The 19570-nt window shown below is 39.4% G+C and overlaps 1 protein-coding gene across 3 annotated transcripts in view; it reads left to right on the top strand.

Moving 5' to 3' along the window:
- The window catches only part of WASHC2C (WASH complex subunit 2C), a 41001-nt gene extending 24606 nt beyond the window's left edge, over positions 1-16395 (top strand). For 2 of the 3 annotated variants that reach the window (XM_075216553.1, XM_075216552.1), the window contains 12 exons: positions 722-873; positions 3282-3390; positions 3672-3809; positions 5220-5393; positions 7808-7939; positions 8681-8782; positions 10060-10143; positions 11154-11216; positions 11524-11727; positions 13204-13803; positions 14750-14930; positions 15240-16395. In XM_075216553.1, the coding sequence (XP_075072654.1) occupies positions 722-873; positions 3282-3390; positions 3672-3809; positions 5220-5393; positions 7808-7939; positions 8681-8782; positions 10060-10143; positions 11154-11216; positions 11524-11727; positions 13204-13803; positions 14750-14930; positions 15240-15379 (2079 nt within the window). In that variant the 3' untranslated portion in view covers positions 15380-16395. The remainder of the gene's footprint in view (positions 1-721; positions 874-3281; positions 3391-3671; positions 3810-5219; positions 5394-7807; positions 7940-8680; positions 8783-10059; positions 10144-11153; positions 11217-11523; positions 11728-13203; positions 13804-14749; positions 14931-15239) is intronic. The other variant, XM_075216554.1, reaches the window with a different exon arrangement.
- Positions 16396-19570: the final 3175 nt, after the last annotated feature.

Below are 19570 nucleotides of genomic sequence, written 5' to 3'. Positions count from 1 at the left end.
CTAAGTACATGGACCAGCAGACTGCCCACCTGGGAAAACCTGTGGTTGGATGCTATTCTTCTCTTCAGGGACTGGTGGTACAATTCCACCGCACATGACCTAGGTAAGAGACATTGGCAGCAAGGGATACATAATAGATCTCCAGGCCCAACCACTTTTTCACCAGGGGTCTTTCTTGAGACAGGGCAAAACATGTTGCCCTAAAAGAAGTCATTCAGTCCCTTATTTAAGTTTGCGTAGTTATTTTCGTCCCGGAACAGCAAGGTTTGGGTCTTTATTCAAATCTCTTTCTGGTCCAGAACCCTGACTGTTCCTTTCAACCTATTCTGAACTTGAAATCCCTAAACTTGCAGTTGCGGATAGACTGATTCAAGATGGAATCCTTGAGGTCACTCATCTGCATCATGGAACGGAATGAGTTCATGTTGTCCATGGACATAAAGGGCGAGTTATGTTCCAATCTGGGAAGGACACCAGTTTTGGAGATACTGGTAAATTATCAACTACAGGAAATCCAACCAGATGTTCGACACTTGTCAGCAAGCGCTGTTATTACCAGAGTTCAAGAGACTCAAAGTAGTTCTCAACATTCTAGTCGCAGGGCAGAAGTTTTTGCGAGGAAGGGCCATAAAGGTTCAGACAACGCCGCGGCAGTGGCTGACCTAAATCATTACACTAAAAGGGTTCCAAGCTTTCATTTTATGTACTTTACATTTTGCAGGATCCTGCCACTGTATCAAACAACATAAAACCAGTTGAGAAAAGTAAGAAAGATGCATCTGTACCACCTAAGCCAAAGGAAGAAAGGAGTGAAAAGAAGTCTAGCTTATTTAGTGATGGTGATGATGACCTATTTGCAATTACAAAAGACAGGTAAAGATTTTTTTAAATCTTTTTCATGTTTAAAGATCCTGTTCTTTTACTACATAAACATAACTTTAATGGGATTGAAGTATTAAGTGGTGTGTGTGTTCTGTTTTGTTTTTTGTTTTTTTTGTTTTATTTCATGTTTTCTCTTTCTATCCTGGGATGTCTTGAGGTGGTTTTAATCACTTGTATACTAAAATAGAAAGGACTATACCATTGAAATGATTGTCCTTCTCCAACTTCCTTTCAAGTGTGACGAACAGCATCCTTAAAGGATCATTTTCTGTTTTGTGTGGAATATGGCAAACTAAAAACTCCTCTCCAAAGTTTACCTACCTGGTGTGTGGGGATTAATACACAGCAGGTCCCTTGATTTTCTGTACACATTTTCCGCAGCTCCTTGGGCTCCTACAGTGCACAACACACTACTTGTCTGAAAAAAGATAAGGTTGACATGAGCAATGGTGCTGGTCACACATAGCTGGACTTCTTTCACTCCTACCAATCTGGTCATTTTTGACTCCTGAAATATACAGTAGAGCAGCGATGGCCACATGCTAGATGTCAGCACACCCCAGATAAATAAACCTTTTTGTATTGGGTATACAGTGCATCCGGAAAGTATTCACAGAGCTTCTCTTTTTCCACATTTTGTTATGTTACAGCCTTATTTCAAAATGGAATACATTCCTTTTTTCCCTCAAAATTCTACACACAATACCTCATAATGACAACGTGACAAAGTTTTTTTGAGATTGTTGCAAATTTATTAAAAATAAAAACTAAGAAAACACATGTACATAAGTATTCACAGCCTTTGCTCAATACTTTGTTGATGCACCTTTGGCAGGAATTACAGCCTCAAGTATTTTTGAATGAAGCCACAAGCTTGGCACACCTATCTTTGGGCAGTTTCGCCCATTCCTCTTTGCAGCACCTCTCAGTGCACAGCCATTTTCAGATCTCCAGATATGTTCAATCGGATTCAAGTCTGGGCTCTGGCTGGGCCACTCAAGGACATTCACAGAGTTGTCCTAAAGCCACTCCTTTGATATCTTGGCTGTGTGATTAGGATCGTTGTCCTGCTGAAAGTTGAACCGTCACCCCAGTCTGAGGTCAAGAGCGCTCTGGAGCAGGTTTTCATCCAGGATGTCTCTGTACATTGCTGCATCATCTTTCCCTCTATGTTGACTAGTCTCCCAGTTCCTGCCGCTGAAAAACATCCCCACAGCATGATGCTGCCACCACCATGCTTCACTGTAGGGATGGTATTCGCCTGGTGATGAGCGGTGCCTAGTTTCCTACAAACATGATGCCTGTCATTCACACCAGAGTTCAATCTTTATCTCATCATACCAGAGAATTTTGTTTCTCATGGTCTGAGAGTCCTTTAGGTGCATTTTGGCAAACGTCAGGTGGCCTGCCATGTGCTTTTTACTAAGATGTGGATTCCATCTGGCCACTCTACTATACAGGCCTGATTGGTGGATTGCTGCAGAGATGGTTGTCCTTCTGGAAGGTTCTCCTCTCTCCACAGAGGAATGCGGTAACTCTGACAGAGTAACCATCGGCTTCTTGGTCACCTCACTGACTAGAGCCCTTCTCCTTCAATCGCTCAGTTTAGACGGCCCGCCAGATCTAGGTAGAGTCCTGGTGGTTCCGAACTTCTTTCATTTACGGATGATGGAGGTCACTGTGCTCATTGGGACCTTCAAAGATATATTTTTTTGTATCCTTCCCCAGATTTGTGCATCGAGACAATCCTGTCTCTGAGGTCTACAGACAATTCCTTTGACTTCATGATTGGTTTGTGCTCTGACATGCATTGTAAAGTGTGGGACCTTATATAGACAGGTGTGTGCCTTTGCAAATCATGTCTAATCTACTGAGTTTGCAACAATCTCAAAAAAAAAACTTTTTCACATTGTCATTATGGGGTATTGTGTGTAGAATTTGGAGAGAAAAAGGGAATTTATTCCATTTTGCAATAAGGCTGTAATATACCAAAATGTGGAAACAAGTGAAGTGCTGTGAATACTTTCCGGATGCACTGTAACTTTTTTTTTTTATATTCCACCCAAAACTGAATTTTCAGCTTTGCATGTAATTATTCTTTAACATCATCCATGCAAAGGGTTCCAATGTACACTAGTATGTTCTGGATACACCTGTCATTTTGCCACTGGAAGTCGATACCTTGCATTCTTACTTTTCTGATATTAAGGTGCCTAATAGACTTATATTAACTGTTAATTCAAATACAGTCATATTGCACTTGGCACCCAAATGGATATAAGTGGTTAAAAACTTAGTTTGGCCTTACTGTCTTGACATTCAGTTTCAAATAATATGAATTCAGCCTCGTCACACATGTGGTAAAGTATGGTGTCCGTAACATTTTATGTTCTTTGTAGTCAGCAGAAGCATCATCGTGTTTCTCTATTGTTTGAGGAAGACGAAAACCGCAAAGAGCCTCCGTTTGCATCAGGAGTAACCCCAACGACATCAATAGGTCAGCCTTCGGTAAGTGTCAAAAGGGAATAATGGGAATTTTATAGAATACTTAAGTTTAAGCTAATAAAATTCCAGGATTTTTGGACTGTTCTTGGGATCAGCTATAGGATTGGACTTAAACAAAGCCTATTGCTGATTACCCGTTTGGTCACAGATTTATTTATTTATTATGTTGATTGGGACTGTGCTGTCCAATTCTATAATTTCACTTGTTCTATAATTTAAACATGCCCAATATCTAAGCATGTAAGATATTCTCATTTTAGAATCTATTTTCTTTCTTATAACAGGAACAGTCAAATGTATCAGTTTCTGTGAAAGTAGAAAACGAAAAGGTGTCCTTATTTGACGGTAAAAAACCTGAAACTAATGCACCAGTCCAAGCCTCGGAGGATAAAGTCCCACATGTCCTGCAAAAAACAAATGCGGTAAAGTAAAAACAATTATGGATAAAATGGCAACATACTTTGGGGCATATTCAATTGTTTGTTTTCCGCGCCGCGAAAAAACTACTAGTAGTTAGCTGGATTTCAGCTCGCGGCTCAGGGAGCTGCGAGCTGAAATCCAGCGAGAAAATTACCGTATTAACGCGGGAATTTCGGCGTTTCCGCCGACAGTTGAATACGCCCCTTTGAATTAAAGCTGCATGGAAAAGATGATCCTAACATGAAGCCCAACTGACTACTTTTTCCCAGTGTTCCTTTGTTCCTGTTACAGACCAGGGCGAAGATCCAGAGCACCAATCACAAATAGCAATTAAGAGACTATTTTGCCACTGCACTGTGCATGGGAATTGTTGCCTCTTTAAAAGTAGTGTTAACCAGTGAAGTGGCAAGGACAATAAACACTCCTGAAAATGCTCGCTCTCCATCCCCTCCCCTTTAGATCATTACAATCTTGCTCCGCAAAGCCAACTGTCGGCTATCTTACCCCACAAACCTGTGCACCCCGTGGGTAATCTAGGTGCACAGCAGGTCCAAAGCTGCATTTGAAGTACACAAATGAGCTCCTCTGTTGGAGCAGCCCAGCAAGTGAAGGTTAGGGAGAGTGTTTGAAAACTAAAAAGTAGGGTTTGGGGTAGGGAGTTGTGTTAACATATAAAGTGGACACAGCTTTGTTGTAAAAATATCTATTAGGTACTCGCAGTCTCGGATCTACAAAAGCCTCCAGTTCCCAAAATAACACATATTAAAAAAACAAGACATCCTTTCTCAAGCTATAAATTTTGGGATAATAGGGCTACCTAAGTTGGAGGTAAATGTACCAAGTGCACAAAGTGAAAATGAAGAATAGAATAGAGACCATCCACTACATTACAGCTCACATCTCAAGTCTCAATCACAAATTGCATTCACAGATGTTTACCTAGAATCATCCAAGAAGAATGAGTGCCATCTGGGCTGTAAGCTTCTTTTTATAAGGCTATAGGCAAGGGAAATTTGTTGATTCTTGTTTATTGGATTCTTTACTTTTTTGTGATTGGTCTGATTCTACAGCAGCATTGTCCACACATCCGTGCACATATGTTTGTCAAGTTAAACATGGGTTTCCAAGATGGAGTAATGTTGGCCTATATGCTTTACACACATAGATCTTAGGCAAGTCTATTCTGGGACCTCCTACATATGTCTCTTTTGCTGATCTCTGTAAGTATTATTTAATGGTTATTCTGTTACTCATAGCTGAATAGCTTAGAGTCTGTAGAGATCTTGTCAAAGACTAATCACATTGACTTCCTGACTACTTGGTTCGGTGTTGTCCTACTATAAAATTTGAGCTTCCTGATCTGTCTCAACATTTTAAAGAATTTCTATGTTTTTCTTCCTTTTGCTAACTAGATAAAACCAGTTCCTCTGCAAGAACCAGATGTAGATGACCTGTTTGCAGCCTCACTACTAACGGCCAAACACACCAACAGCAAGAGTAAAAATGTTCTGAGTCTTTTTGGGGATGAGGAAAATGATATTGAAGATCAGTTTCCAACTAAAATTACCAAGAGGCATTCTGAAACGGTAAGTGTGTGAAAGAGCTAGTTGGCTTGTATGACAACAGAAATGGGACTTCACAAATGGAAAAACATAGTATTTTGTGTCAACTATGTACTTTCAAAATTACAGTTCTTCCTATTTTTGTGGATATTGTATGTATGTCTGTCTATGTCTTTTTAAAGAGCAAATTTACTGAGCTGAATAATAAATCACTGTAGCTGGGACCCCCCTTCTCCTTTGCACATGTGTTGGAGAAGAATGTTTTTGTTTTGTTTTTTCCTTCATTGTTAATATCTGAAAATTGTAATGTTTTTTTGGGGGGTTTAGTGGACAATTAAACCTTAAACTGACCAAGCCAATTATCTAATTGTCTGCAGCCGCCTCACCTGTCACCTCTCAGACAATTCCCTCCTTGACCCTCTACAATCTGGTTTCCGCCCCCTCCACTCCACCGAAACCGCACTCACCAACGTAACTAATGATCTCCTCTCTGCTAAATCCAGGGGTCAGTTCTCCCTCCTTATCCTCCTTGACCTATCCGCAGCCTTTGACACCGTTGACCACCCCCTCCTCTTGCAGACCCTTCACTCTCTCGGTCTCTCTGGCTCTGTCCTCACTTGGTTTCACCTCTTACCTCGCCAACCGCTCCTTCTCTGTTTCCATCTCCGGATATTCCCCCCCCCCTCCCCCCTCCGCCCTCCCTGTAGGAGTCCCTCAGGGCTCTGTTCTTGCCCCTCTACTCTTCTCACTCTACACTACCTCCCTCAGTGCTCTCATCACTTCATTCGGTCTTCAGTATCACCTATACGCCGATGATATTCAACTTTACATCTCCTCTCCCGATCTTTCCCCCGGCCTCCTCTCTCGTGTATTTGACTGCCTCTCTGCCATCTCCTCTTGGATGTCCTCACGCTTTCTTAAAATTTACATTGCTAAAACCGAACTTATTGTTTTCCCTCCGTCTCAGTCCCCACCCCACATGGATTTCTCCATCACTGTCAACAACTCCACTATCTCATCTGTCCCCCAACTCTGCTGCCTGGGAGTCACCCTCGACTCCTCTCTCTCTTTTGCCCCCCACATTCAATCCCTTGCCCAATCCTGTCGCTTCCAACTTCGCAACATTGCCCGCATCCGGCCCTTCCTATCTCATGAAGCATCCAAAACTATTATCCACGCGCTTATCATTTCCCGGCTGGACTACTGTAACCTTCTCCTCACCGGCCTCCCCCGCTCTCGCCTTGCCCCACTTCGTTCTATACTCAATGCGGCTGCGAGGCTTATCTTCCTTTCTCGCCACTCCTCTTCTGCCTCCCCTCTCTGCCTTGCCCTACACTGGCTCCCCTTCCCTTACAGAATCCTTTTTCAACTTCTTACCCTCACATACAAGGCTCTCTCCCACTCCACTGCCCCTTACATCTCCAATCTCCTCTCCACACTCCCGCCCGGTCCCTGTGTTCAGCCAATGACCGTCGCCTCTCCTCCACTCTGATCACCTCATCCCACTCCAGAATACAAGACTTCTCCCGAGCTGCCCCCCTGTACTGGAATGACCTCCCACAGTCCATCCGTTTGTCCCCTAACCTGTGCTCCTTCAAACGGGCACTCAAAACTCATCTCTTCCGCATTGCCTACCAGCCTTCCACCTAACCCTCTCTCCATGCTCACTCTCCTCACTTCACTCCTCCTCAGTAGAGGAGAGCGCTTGCTCCCCTCCTCCGACATCCTCTGTGCCTGTCTGTCTACCCTCCCTATAGGATGTAAGCTCGTATGAGCAGGGACCTCCTCCCTCCTGTCTCACTACCTTCTCTTCTGCTCCAACCTCCATAAATTTGCCTTGCCTGGAGCCTCTAAAGTCTTGGTACTACTCGTTTATTGTACTGTACTGTTATTCCTTGTACTGTCCATTGTTTGTATTGTGTATGGCGCTGCGGAAACCTTGTGGCGCCTTATAAATAAACGATAATAATAATAATAACCTGAACCAGCTAAAGCCATACACCAAGGTGCATGTAAACTGCATATAAGTGGCAGCAAAGTCCCATGTATGATATGTATAGCATCTACTACCTTAAAGTGGGTGCTTCGTGTGACCACTCTTTTATGAGCTATTTCTGAAGAATAAACACCACTGTTCCTAAAGATATGGCTCTAGTCCTTCAAGACACTTATATATGTTTTATTCCTGTGTACTAAAAATAAGAGATCACATTGCCCGGCTGTCCTGTGTTAAACCCAGTATCCTGAGTCAACCCTCTGCCTGGTATCCAGCAGTCCTGGATGAAATTTAGATGGAGCCAGCTATTGTACCCAGCAAAGATCTGCTGCAGCAGCTACACGCACAACCTGGGGGAATAAGGGCCATGCAATCCCCCATCTTGAAGGTGGGAAAGTTCTTGAACATAAAGTAACCACCCTTTTTTTCTTTATCTTGCTAGGACTCCTTTGACAAGGCCGCAAATCTGAAGAGTACTGGAGTGTTCCAAGATGAGGAACTTCTCTTCAGTCAGGAATTACAGAAGGATAATGATCCAGATGTAGATCTCTTTGCCAGCACCAATAAAAAATCCGTAAGCTATTTTCTTATAACTGCTTTGGAAATAGTGTACATGGTTTAACAATTAAAAAGTATTTAATAAAACAAGATTCATCTAATGGGATGTTTTATACAAATGTTTCAGTTTCTGCTGAAACTCTATGCGAGATGTAAAATTGCTTATATGGGGAGTTATTTAATTTATGCATGCTTATTACACAAATGTGTCTATTGGTGAGTCAACAATAAAAATGTGAAAGGGAGACTTTGGCGTAGTTTTCCTGTTTGATGCCATCTTTAGAGTACATGTCAAGCTGTTTATGGCAAGTAATGTTACAATACTGACTGCAGTGGTCACAGTGTTTTGCTGATCTGGATGTTAAAATTCCCATCATGAGAGCATATCGTTGGGTATAAGTATGTTACATTTAACAAGTATGGCACCATATCATCTTGTTGCAGGAAAATCTAGTTTAACAACAAAAAACAATCCAGGAAAACAGTACAGTGTAGTATAATAATACTTTACATCAACAAAACATATTTGTAAGGTTTGTTTTTATTGTAAATGTAATGTGAATGTTTTGGACAGAAAATACATCTAATAATAATAGTAAGTAATATGTACATGATATTAATTTTCCTTTTGTCTGTTCAAAATGTAATTTGTATACCATTGTATCCAATAATGACCAGCTACAGAATGTAACATTTCCCAGTATTATCTTGTTTCTCTGCTCTGATTTTGATATTTACTGCTCTGTTTTTATTTCAGCCTGAGAAACCCAGCAGTGCTAAACTACCAGCTGGGATAGGATTGTTTGGGGATGATGAAGACGATGATCTCTTTAGTACGGCTAAACCCAAAAAGCCTCCGGTACGTATTTATCTGTAATACACAAGTAAAGTTAATATTTGAATAAAATCCAGCATATAATATCCATATAAATGAAATTCTGAAATAATCACTCCAATATTCACTAAGAAAATGTCTCTACACGGAACAACATAACGTCCTGCAGGTTACAGGGGTATGAAAAGTCAGCTCTGAGTTCCTAATTCAAACTTTCCTGACCCTTGAATTTGAATTAAATTATATGTTTGGGACAGAATAAGTCAATGCATGTTAGTTAAAATACAATAAATTCAGCAAGACCTAATATCAACATAAAGTAGTAAACCATTCGTTTAAAACTTTGTAAACTCTGTTTCCTAGTCAAATAAGATAGGCCAATTCTGTAATAGTTAAATATATTATTTAACTTGTTTAAAAGTCAATACACTTTATCACTTTGGGCACCTTTTGTTGTACAGTCACTGTCATGGATGAGACCACCAGGAAGCCTGGAATTTTTACCAGTGGTTTACAGTTCACTGTAGACTTCTTGTGTTTACAGGCAGTTCCATTTTTGTGTTTTCTAATAGAATTCATGTCCGACATGTAATATTTTCATCTGCCAATAATACATCCCCACACAACGGATAGAAGTTCCAAGCGGTGTGTTCTAATCCTTTCCTGCATGAGAGATTGCTTACTAATTGGGACATTTCTCCCTACAGGATAGACATTCATTCCAGCTGTTTTCTATGAGGGTCTAGATCCTTATTATGATCATATACCAGTTAAATTAACTTATGATTCATTACTTTATGAGCAAAATAGATGTGCTCCAACGAATGTGTTCTTATTATAGTGATGTTTTTTGTGGTTATGTTCAACAAAGAGTTTTAAATGTTGTGAATAGGAATTAGTTTGAGTCAAGAGAATTCCTTTATTTGTGATTATATGGGTATTATCAATTTGATGTAATGGTGATTTGATCACACCATACACTATTTGCATCTACAGTGTGTGCATTGTTCATTTTATTTTTTACTGCAGTTTTACTGCTTTTACTTTTGCAGTAATTACATAAAGTAATAATGTGTAATTTTAAAAAAAAACCTACTGGTCAACAGTACATTTTTATTACTGGTTCATGTTCAGCATTGATCTACAGCATGTTGTCATGTTAGATATTTTCCATACAGTAACATACTTAAGCAGAAAATAATGAGGGCCTTGCCTAACTGAACTTACAATGTAAAAGATACACAGTAGGTAGGCAAAGGATACATCATTGCCACACCTGACCATTTGTTATCCAACTTTAGAAAGTACAGGAAAAGAAACCAGTCATAAAAAAAGACGGCTTGGAAACGTCTAAAGAAACCGACATATTGCCAGTGGTGAAAGAGGTAAATATTTCTATATAATTTTGTAATTTGAAAAAAACAAACCCTTTCTACATATGGTCTTAGTGCCGCTTATACCACTAGGATGCTGATTTAAAGGGGACCACCGCATCTGCTTTAATATTCCTAATCTCAATTAAGCAAAAATAGCATTCACAATTGATGCTTGGATACAAAATCTTTTTTTTTTTGACCACAATCATTCACTGTGTACCCCTTCAACAGATGTACTCACTAATTTACCTCTTTGTAATGAACAATGTTTTATATGATTTTCTGGATAAATGAAAACAAAATAGGCCAAGCTATAAATATGTGTTTCGGAAATGTATATATAATTTCTATGTTGTAGATAATTGTGAAAGGTACGGCCTGGTATCTCCATGGATGACTGAACAGATCTTGTCACACAATATAACGTTGTGTATGATAGAAACAGGGTGGAAGTGCCCTCACAATCGGGACATAATTGCATGGGTATATCCCATGAAGGCAGTATTAAACAGATAAAGTGGGTGGTAATCCGATTTCCTATTCAAAGAATACTGACACTACAATGCTGACAGTTAAAATACAGACAAGTCGAAAATACTTAACTTTGTAAATACTGACAAGAAATACATACCGACAGCCTAAATACCTACATGAAATAAACCCCATCACATATAAAATGCCAACAGTCAACAGTGAAATTGCTGACAGTCGCAGTGCCGGCATTAAGACGGCAATGCAAGCGGGTCCTGCGGCTGTAGAAATCTTCTGCTTTTCAGTCCAGAGGGCCCCAAAATAAATCCACTGGAATTAGTGTCAGTGTTATTTGCATAGTAAATTTGTACCCAACACAGATAAAGCATACAATTTGAAGCTGTCACTGGAATAGAATCAATGAAACACTCATTAAACCTACACACTCTCTAGGTATTTTCTTTGCTTATATCTATATTATAATGGCTGGCCAGAAAAAACGTGTTGCTAAAGATTCTGCTGTTTTAATACACTTTCATTTTGTACAGAAATCCACAGATCCGGCAAAAATTAAAACAAAAAGTCCTTCCTCTCGGATTGGAAAACTACAAGTAACTATAGAACCCTATACTAGAATAATATAATCTCCTATATTCTTCTGCTCTTGCTCCACGATTTTTCCACTGATTGCATCTTTGGGAACTAAGATTTTTGTTTAATTTCTCTCCCCTAGCGAGTGCTTAAAACTGGGCTGGGCTGACTTTGGGTAGTGCATGCGGCTTATTCACTTCCCAATAAATATCTTTTACTACTGCTACTTGCACTACTACTGCAAGACCTACAAAAACTACCAGCCGTACATTAAATGTGCAGCAAATGTTAATACCATTAACTAATGCAGTTGTTATTTCATTACAGGCAAATTTGCTCATTAACCCAGCAGCATTGTTACCAGGTGCAGTTCCCAAACTGTCCAGTGCAAGAACTGTTGTTCCAGAAACTGACTTTTCAACACTACCAGTTGCAGAGAACACACGAAGCTCAGACACGGTTGACAAAAGTATGGAGGGAGCGAGTTTTGAGGCCACCGTTCAAGTCGATACACTTTACAGTGCTAACAAGGTATCTTTTATCTCTATTGAATGAGGTTGTGTTTCCTAAACACATAGGCAGCCATTTTGCAGACTGAAGTCATTTTCATGAAAATACAGTCTAAGGGGCAGATTTAATTAATAAAAAATCTGCATGAGGTTCTACTGGAACGGCCGCGAGACACTTTGACTTTTTGTTTTTGTTTTTTTTACAGAAGTAATGCTGACTTTTGCTCACACCCCATAGATGTGCGAGTAAAAATCTGTGCTACTGTTTATCGGAATATCGGTTAAAAAAAACACGTGGACAATTGAATCTGTCCCTGAGAATTAATCAGTGCCTCATGAATATTGATCATGAAGTGCCTCATTGAACATTATTGGTAGTTATTGAATCGAAAGCCTACATTCTCTTGAATATAATGAGATTTTAATGATTAATTTCAAGCATTGGAACCGCACTGGTAACCAACAAACCTTGTGGCCCGTAAGGAGCTGCAGAAACAGTTTCCTCCTTTTGCCAAATATGGGATTTCTGAGAGTGGAAAGGGATGAGAATCGGCAATAGTGCATTACCATTTGTAATAACATTGGTTATTTGTTGCCGGATTCTAATTGCCTACTAGCAGTGACTAACTAGAAGCTGATGGCATAACCCTCCTGTCACTTCAAATTACACGGGACAGCGCTGTTACCTGTTGAAAAAAGCAGTTGGCATATTACCAGGCACTGCTACTACTGTTGGCATATTGCTGGGCACTTCAGCTACCAGTGCGATATTACTTAATACTGTTACTTGGACAATAGTACTGCCGATAGCGTATTGCTAGGCAGTAGTACTGCTAAAGGCTTACTAATGTTTAACGAGCATATTACTGGCCAATTTTACTACCACTACTGGTGGCTTATTAAGGGGTATTATTGCTGACTCATTACTGGGCACTAGTGCTACTGCTGAGAAACTGTTGGGCATTCATTACTAATATGACTGTGCATATTGCTGGGCATTACTGCTGCTTCTGTCACATTTCACCCAGCCAATGCTGTTGGGTGGTTCACAGATTCTCACACACATTACGGTAAACTAAGTCTGTTTGAGGATAACAAGCTGTTCTATAAATATCAGAGGTAGGGGCTCTGTGTGAATAGGACATACATTTTTGATATGTGTGTATCTTTTCAATCGCTGTAGTAGCAAATAGCCTCATCGTGGTGTTAACTTTGTGGTACATGTGTCATTAGTTTTCTGCTCCAGGATTACCATCAGCTTGCAGACAGGAAAACATAAATTGCAATAATTCCATTCTTACTACAAAGAGAATTTTAAGGAGAGGATTCTAGATTTTACAGGGCATGAAGATTTAGCTAAAAATGTTAATGTACTGTTTGTATAATTTGTTGTATAAGTATCGACTGATTTTTTTTCTCTTTTCCTGTGAGATTTTCTTTTTATCAATTTCTATAATATTCTGAGCCTTGTAATTCTGCATCTTTTCTTGCTCATCAGACTCGTGTCAAAGTTGGTGGCAAAAGAAGACCTCCTACACGACTGGGCAGAAAACTTGCTTCTCAAGACTCTGGGGAGACTGAAGACCTTAGTGAATCTTCACCAATATCTCCCACATCCGATACAAAGCCCAAAGCTGGATTTGGTGAATCAAACTGGCTATCAGATAGAAGTGAAAATATGTCTACAATGAAGTTGTCCTTTTCAGAAAATGATGTACAATCAAGAGCAAACCCAAAAGTTGCAGTAAATCCTCTGACCCCCGATGTAAATGACTTATTTGGTTCTGATCTCTTTGCAAAGACTTTATTGCCCAACCCAGTTGTCTCCAGACAACACAAAGAAGAGTCTCCTGTGAATGAGTTTACCAAAAAGTCTGTCTTTGATCAAGGAAAGCGATCTCCAGTTGTGGCGATTGATGGCGATAGTAACAATGATGACCCTTTTAAGTCAGCCAAAGAAAAGTCCAAGAAAGCACTCCAGCCCACCTCTGTAATAGACAATGAACCTAAAGATGATCTATTTGGGATTCAGAAACCTCAGAGGAAAGTGGATGTTCCAACAAAAGATGCTAAGCCCACAACCAGTGATATATTTGAGGTAAATGTTGTACTTTATTTATTTATTTATTTATTTTACAATGTCTGTATCTGGAGAAGAGACGGGTGTCATCTTTACTGACTTTATTGGGGCCTCATCAGGGCAGCTCCCCGAATTATCATTATTTTGATCGGAGGCAGAGGTGGATTGTTATGGGGAAAACAATTGTAGATTTATTAATTTAAATTGGGTTTCTTCATGTAACATACAACTCCATTGAAATTAGTGGGCTGTTAAATGGGTTGAGTGGGAGGGAACAGCAAAACACTGGTGTAACTGCTCTTCTTAACCACTAGTGGCTATGTAGGTGCTGTAACATGCTTTGAATGCAGATAAATCAGGAATGAATACAATGCATATGGACACTCCCAATAGAAGGGATTTAATTTTCACATTCTTTGCATGTGCATTACAAGTTCAGAACAGGCACAATGTTTTGACGCCTGTGGGCAAGGGCTAAAATCGGGTAAAGTCTTGTTTACAATAAGTTACCAGTGATACTAATAATCTATAATATAAATGTCTAGTGGCGTGTGTTAGTCTGTCTGTGTGTGGAAAAAATAAAACCAAGCTGCAGCGCCACCTGCTGAGCGGAGTTATACACTGACCTACTAAATTCTTAGTGTGTGTGGAAAAAAAAATTCAGAAAGGGCTGAAATTTGGTATACTAAGATGTGTTTAATTTGTTAATTTAATTTGTTAATTGTTAAAAGTGTTTATAAAGATTTAAAAAAAATATATATATATATTTCTTGAAGGATAAGTGACAGTTGGGAGTGGTTGGTGGTTGCCGGGGGTGACAGTGGGGAGTGGTTGAGGCCTGGGCTATGGCCCAAATGCATGACAAGAACCTTTTTAACACCTTAAGTAGCTTGATTTGACTAGAATGCATGAGTATCATGCACAGGTTAACTTGTAATTGTATATTTTCTCATTTATGCTTAAGGATGACATATTTGCAGCTGAAGCCATAAAACCAGTGAAGAAACCAAAAGAGAAAAAAACGGCATCGGAAGCCAATCTGTTTGATGATCATATGGACATCTTTGCTGATCTCACACACAAACCTAAGGAGAAAAAGTCAAAAAAGAAGGTGGAGCCCAAGTCCATATTTGATGATGACATGGGTATGTATAGTGATTTCTAGCATGCATACTAAATACTGAAAACAATATTAAGCTAACAGCAGAGCACCAAGACAGAATAATTCTGTAGGCAGACTACATGGAATAGGGTTTTCTGCTCGCCTGCTAAAGCGCTATAGAGAGAACCCTACTGAGAAAAAGTGATTACATGAATACCCAGTGGTATAGCTCAGCTGGTAAAAATGACTGGCACGCAAATCAATGACATTGCAAATTGGAAAATAGTGACTGCTTTCTTTGTGAAGTATTTCAGTGCTATATGAGTAACTCATTGTGTTTCTTCCCATGCAGATGATATATTTTCAACATCAGTTTCCAATGTAAAGAAGACAAAACCAAAAAGTAAATCAATTCAGTCTGCATCTGAAACAAAACCCGATACCAAGGTTTCCACTGCATTTGATGATCCTTTAAATGTCTTTGGTAATTGAAAACAACAGTTTTTAGAGAGATCAAGTATTTGCACAATGACATCTTAATGCTTAACATAAAAAGCATTTTACTGGCAGTCAATATTTTACTTACAATTTGTTTGTTAAAGAAGGAGGGCAAGTTATATGTTTTAGTTTTTATAAAGCACTTATATGTCTGTGCCAAACTTTCATACTTGGAAAATCTGTTAATCTCAAATATATAGGATAAGGGCTGTTAAACAGGATACCCCAGAACTGGTCAATACAGAATCATCTCTTGTTGGAGACATTCCTCTACCCTTTGCACTTTTCTCAGTTTACTTCAGTTGCATTGAAATTGTAGCTAGATACAATAGGGATACTATTGCGGTTAGTGATGCAACTAGATTTTACACCATCAAGTGCAGTTTACATGTTTCTGATATACTCACAACAGAAAATAGTGATTGCATCTTGTATGCTACTTTTTATGCTACTTTTTGTAAATTGCTTTGGAAATAAGGAAACTATTAAATGTACATCTATGTATTTATGTATGTATCTTTTATGGATCAAGTTAGAAATTGAACAATGTCAACAAAACCAAGACATTATTGGCATTATTATACCAGTACACATAACTATCAATAATTAAAACAGAAGTGAAAAAAATATTTGAACATCTTTTTACAAATTATATAATACACTGTGGTACTCGACATTTCTTTCATTTAATTTAGCAGACAATCTGCGTGAATTGTACTAATAATGGAGTAAGGGGGCTGGAGTTGGTAGGGGTGATATTAGTGAGATTTCTAAACATTTATGTTAAACTAAAAAAACAAAGTTATGGTTGCAGAACTCTGGTAAAAATGACACTATCTTTAAATATGTTATATTAATATCCAAGTGTGCTTACATAATCACAAATTAAATGGACAATGTTGACATTATCTACATTTCCAACTTTATCTATACTATAATAAATTTGTAGAACATATATTGTAATTTCTAACTATGTCTATCAAATTTACATTACAAAACGTTGATCTAAACCAGTGCTGTCAAACTTCTTTGTTGTGGAGGGATATAGTCATTATTCAACTCTAAGTGGGGAGGCAGATATGCTATATAATATGGTGTGTTCTTTCAGAATATATTCAGGGATTCAACAATTTCTAAAATGAAAAAGGAATCCCACTGGTAGCAAATATATATTCCAGGGCACACATACCTAACAGCACACTATTGTAGACAGATGTGTACAGTCAGGTTGTAGTTTAAATTATAAATATTTTTGTAAACAAATATTACGAATAAAAATGATCCTTTATGGGTCTCCTTACATGCAGAATGTGAGCATAAATTGAGCATTGCAAGAGTTGACATGATTAGTTGTCTATACATGTTGAAAATACTCTGTTGCCTCAACAGCCTGATAAAGGACATCTATCTGTAAGTAGAAATTAGGGACAAGTGGCAACTTGGTCTATGCATTCAACCTAGTTTTTTTTTTTTTTTTTTTCAAACCTCTCCACATTAGAATTTATACCCAATTCATACTCGTTGGTTTCAGTTTATTTTTTTTTATTTTTACTTCAATAGTATTTTACTAGTTTTTCAAGGATTATGGGGTACAGAAAGTAAAAAAGGGGGGGGGGGGAAGGGTAGGAGGGGTACATAGTGGGGAGGAACACATTAAACAATACTGCATTAATATTACATTGTAGACATGAGGAGGAAAGACACAGTTGACCCCCTCATATTTTGTGAGTTACCCTTTTCCGGTGGCCACGAGAAAGCTTCTATGGAGACTGTTGGGGAGATTCATTAAGTGAAAGTGGTACGGAAGGCAGATTAGAATCTACTCGCACTGGGGGCGCCCCCTCTCCTTCCATAACAATACATGCAAATTGTACCATTTCATTATCAGGGATGAGGGGGCAGTGGAATAAGGCATCCCCGATGTTTCCATATCGAAGCTGTATTGCACCTTGACAATTACTTTTTGTATTGGAGGTGGCTGTGAGGACTTCCAGCACTGAGCTATGAGGCTCTCGCGGCAATCAAAATGTGGACAAATACATACTTAGCATGCTGTGGAAACGGGGGGGATAATGATGTAATAACGCAACCTCTGGGGTAGGAGAGAGAGTCTGCGCAGTAACCTTTTTGTCTAATTGGAAGACTTATACCCAAAACGGCGGTATGAGGGGACAATTCTAAAATGCATGTATCAAGTCGCCCAAGATATTACATTGCTGCCAGCAAAGTTTCGAATAGGTGGAGCACATTTTTTGGAGTCTAGTTGGAGTGAGATATAATCTGTGGATTAATTTTATCATTTCTGTATGGTTTTATACATTTTAACATTCGAAACGAGTTAGTGAAAGTGTTTTACCATTGTTCCCTGTCCAGTTCAAGGTGGAGGTCAGATTCATACTGCAATTGTATTCTAGTTTTATTTGCTGATGGGGTGGGGGGGGAGGAATAGCGATACCAGAAGGAAATGCAGACTTTATTATCTCCTTTTGTTAACTTTTTATACAGCAAGAGTAGTGGTGAAATAATGGTTAAACCTAGTCTAGGAAGTTAAACCAGTGTCTTAGCTGTAGGTATTTATAGAATTCCTGGGAAGGAAGGTGGAATCTTTCCCTCATTTGCGTGAAAGAAAGTAAGCCCTGGCCTTCTAGTAAATCAGTAAGTGAGGTTATACCATTCTATGTCCATAAACTAAGGTTTAAGTCTGGGATTAGCTTAGCGACTGCAGTTAGAGATATATTTAGATGGAACCATAGTTGTAGGGCTGGCCTCCAACACCTTGTCCCACACCGCCAGGGAGTCTCTTGGTGTCTTTGGTAACCGGACATTGACAGGTCGCCAAGCTTTGGGAACCCAGATTAAGTCTGCTTAAGGGAAATGCGAATTAAGAGCTTTCTCCAGATCTACCCATGGTTTTTGATACATCGGAAGGGTCCAACGCCGAAGCTGAGATAGTAAGCAGGCCTCATGATATTTATTCAAGTCTGGTAGAGCCAAACCCCCCTGTTTGGTCAAACACATCCGAGACCTGGCTATTCGCAGAGGTTTGTTACTCCAAACATATGTGGTCATCACCAAATGTAGTTTATCTAACAGGAGTTTAGGGATGCTAACAGGTATAGTGCGGAATAAATACATCATTTTTGGAAGTAGCATCATCTTGAAAACCGCGATCCTTCCCAACCAGGAGACCTCCCAGCAGACCAAGGATTACTAAGGGTAGAAAATTGAAGGATTAGAGTTGAAAAGTTTAGATTAATTGTATTTTCTAATGAACGGGTGATTTGGATACCTAGATATTGCAATGCCGATGTCTTCCAGGAATAGGGAAAAATTGTTTTGAGAATTTGCACCTTCGTATGGGAGATATTTATCGGGAGTGCCTCTGATTTAGAGGGGTTTAACTTATAATATGATGCACGGCTATAAGCATCAAGAATGCTATGTAGAGTTGGCAGCGAAGTCTCCATGCCGGATACAAAGAGCAAAACAAACATAACTTATGCAAGGTATTCTTAATAGTGATACCAGGGAACAAATGTGAGGCTCTAATGGATATGGCAAGGGGTTCCATTGCCAGGATAAATATCTGTGGGGACAAGGGACAACCCTGTCGACTTCCGTTTGTAATCCTAAATTTATCCGACAGGAAATCCGTTGATGAACACTCTAGCTGATGGGTTGGAGTATAAGGCCAAAATAGCTTTCAAGAATTCTCCCTGGAATCCAAACCGGAGAGGGACCTCTTTCATGTAGCCCCAATGTAGCCTATCGAATGCCTTCTCAGCATCAAGAGAAAGGACTAAGTTAAGATTGGGCTTCTGAAAGTCATTCTATAATATTAAGAACTCTTCGTGTATTGTCCGGTACCTGACGCCCTCGAACAAATCCCACCTGATCCGGGTAGATCAGGCTCGGGAGAAGTCCATTGAGCCTATTTGCTATCACTTTAGCATACATTTTAATATCTGAATTCAGAAGAGTAATTGGCCTATAGTTGAGGCATGATGCAGGATCCTTCCCCAGCTTGGGTATAGTAACGATTTGAGATTCCAACATTTCGGAGGGAAATGACCCTTGTGTTGTCCCCGCATTGAAAAGTTGTTCTAGTATTGGGAGAACGTCCTGGAATGTAACATAAAAGACATTGGTATAGCCATCAGGGCCTTGGGGCTTTGTGCCCTGGGA

Source organism: Mixophyes fleayi, chromosome 6 (assembly GCF_038048845.1).
Source record: "Mixophyes fleayi isolate aMixFle1 chromosome 6, aMixFle1.hap1, whole genome shotgun sequence".
Lineage (NCBI taxonomy): Eukaryota > Metazoa > Chordata > Amphibia > Anura > Limnodynastidae > Mixophyes > Mixophyes fleayi.
Note: the sequence above shows the minus strand (reverse complement) of the source record. Positions and strands in the feature narration are given on the sequence as shown.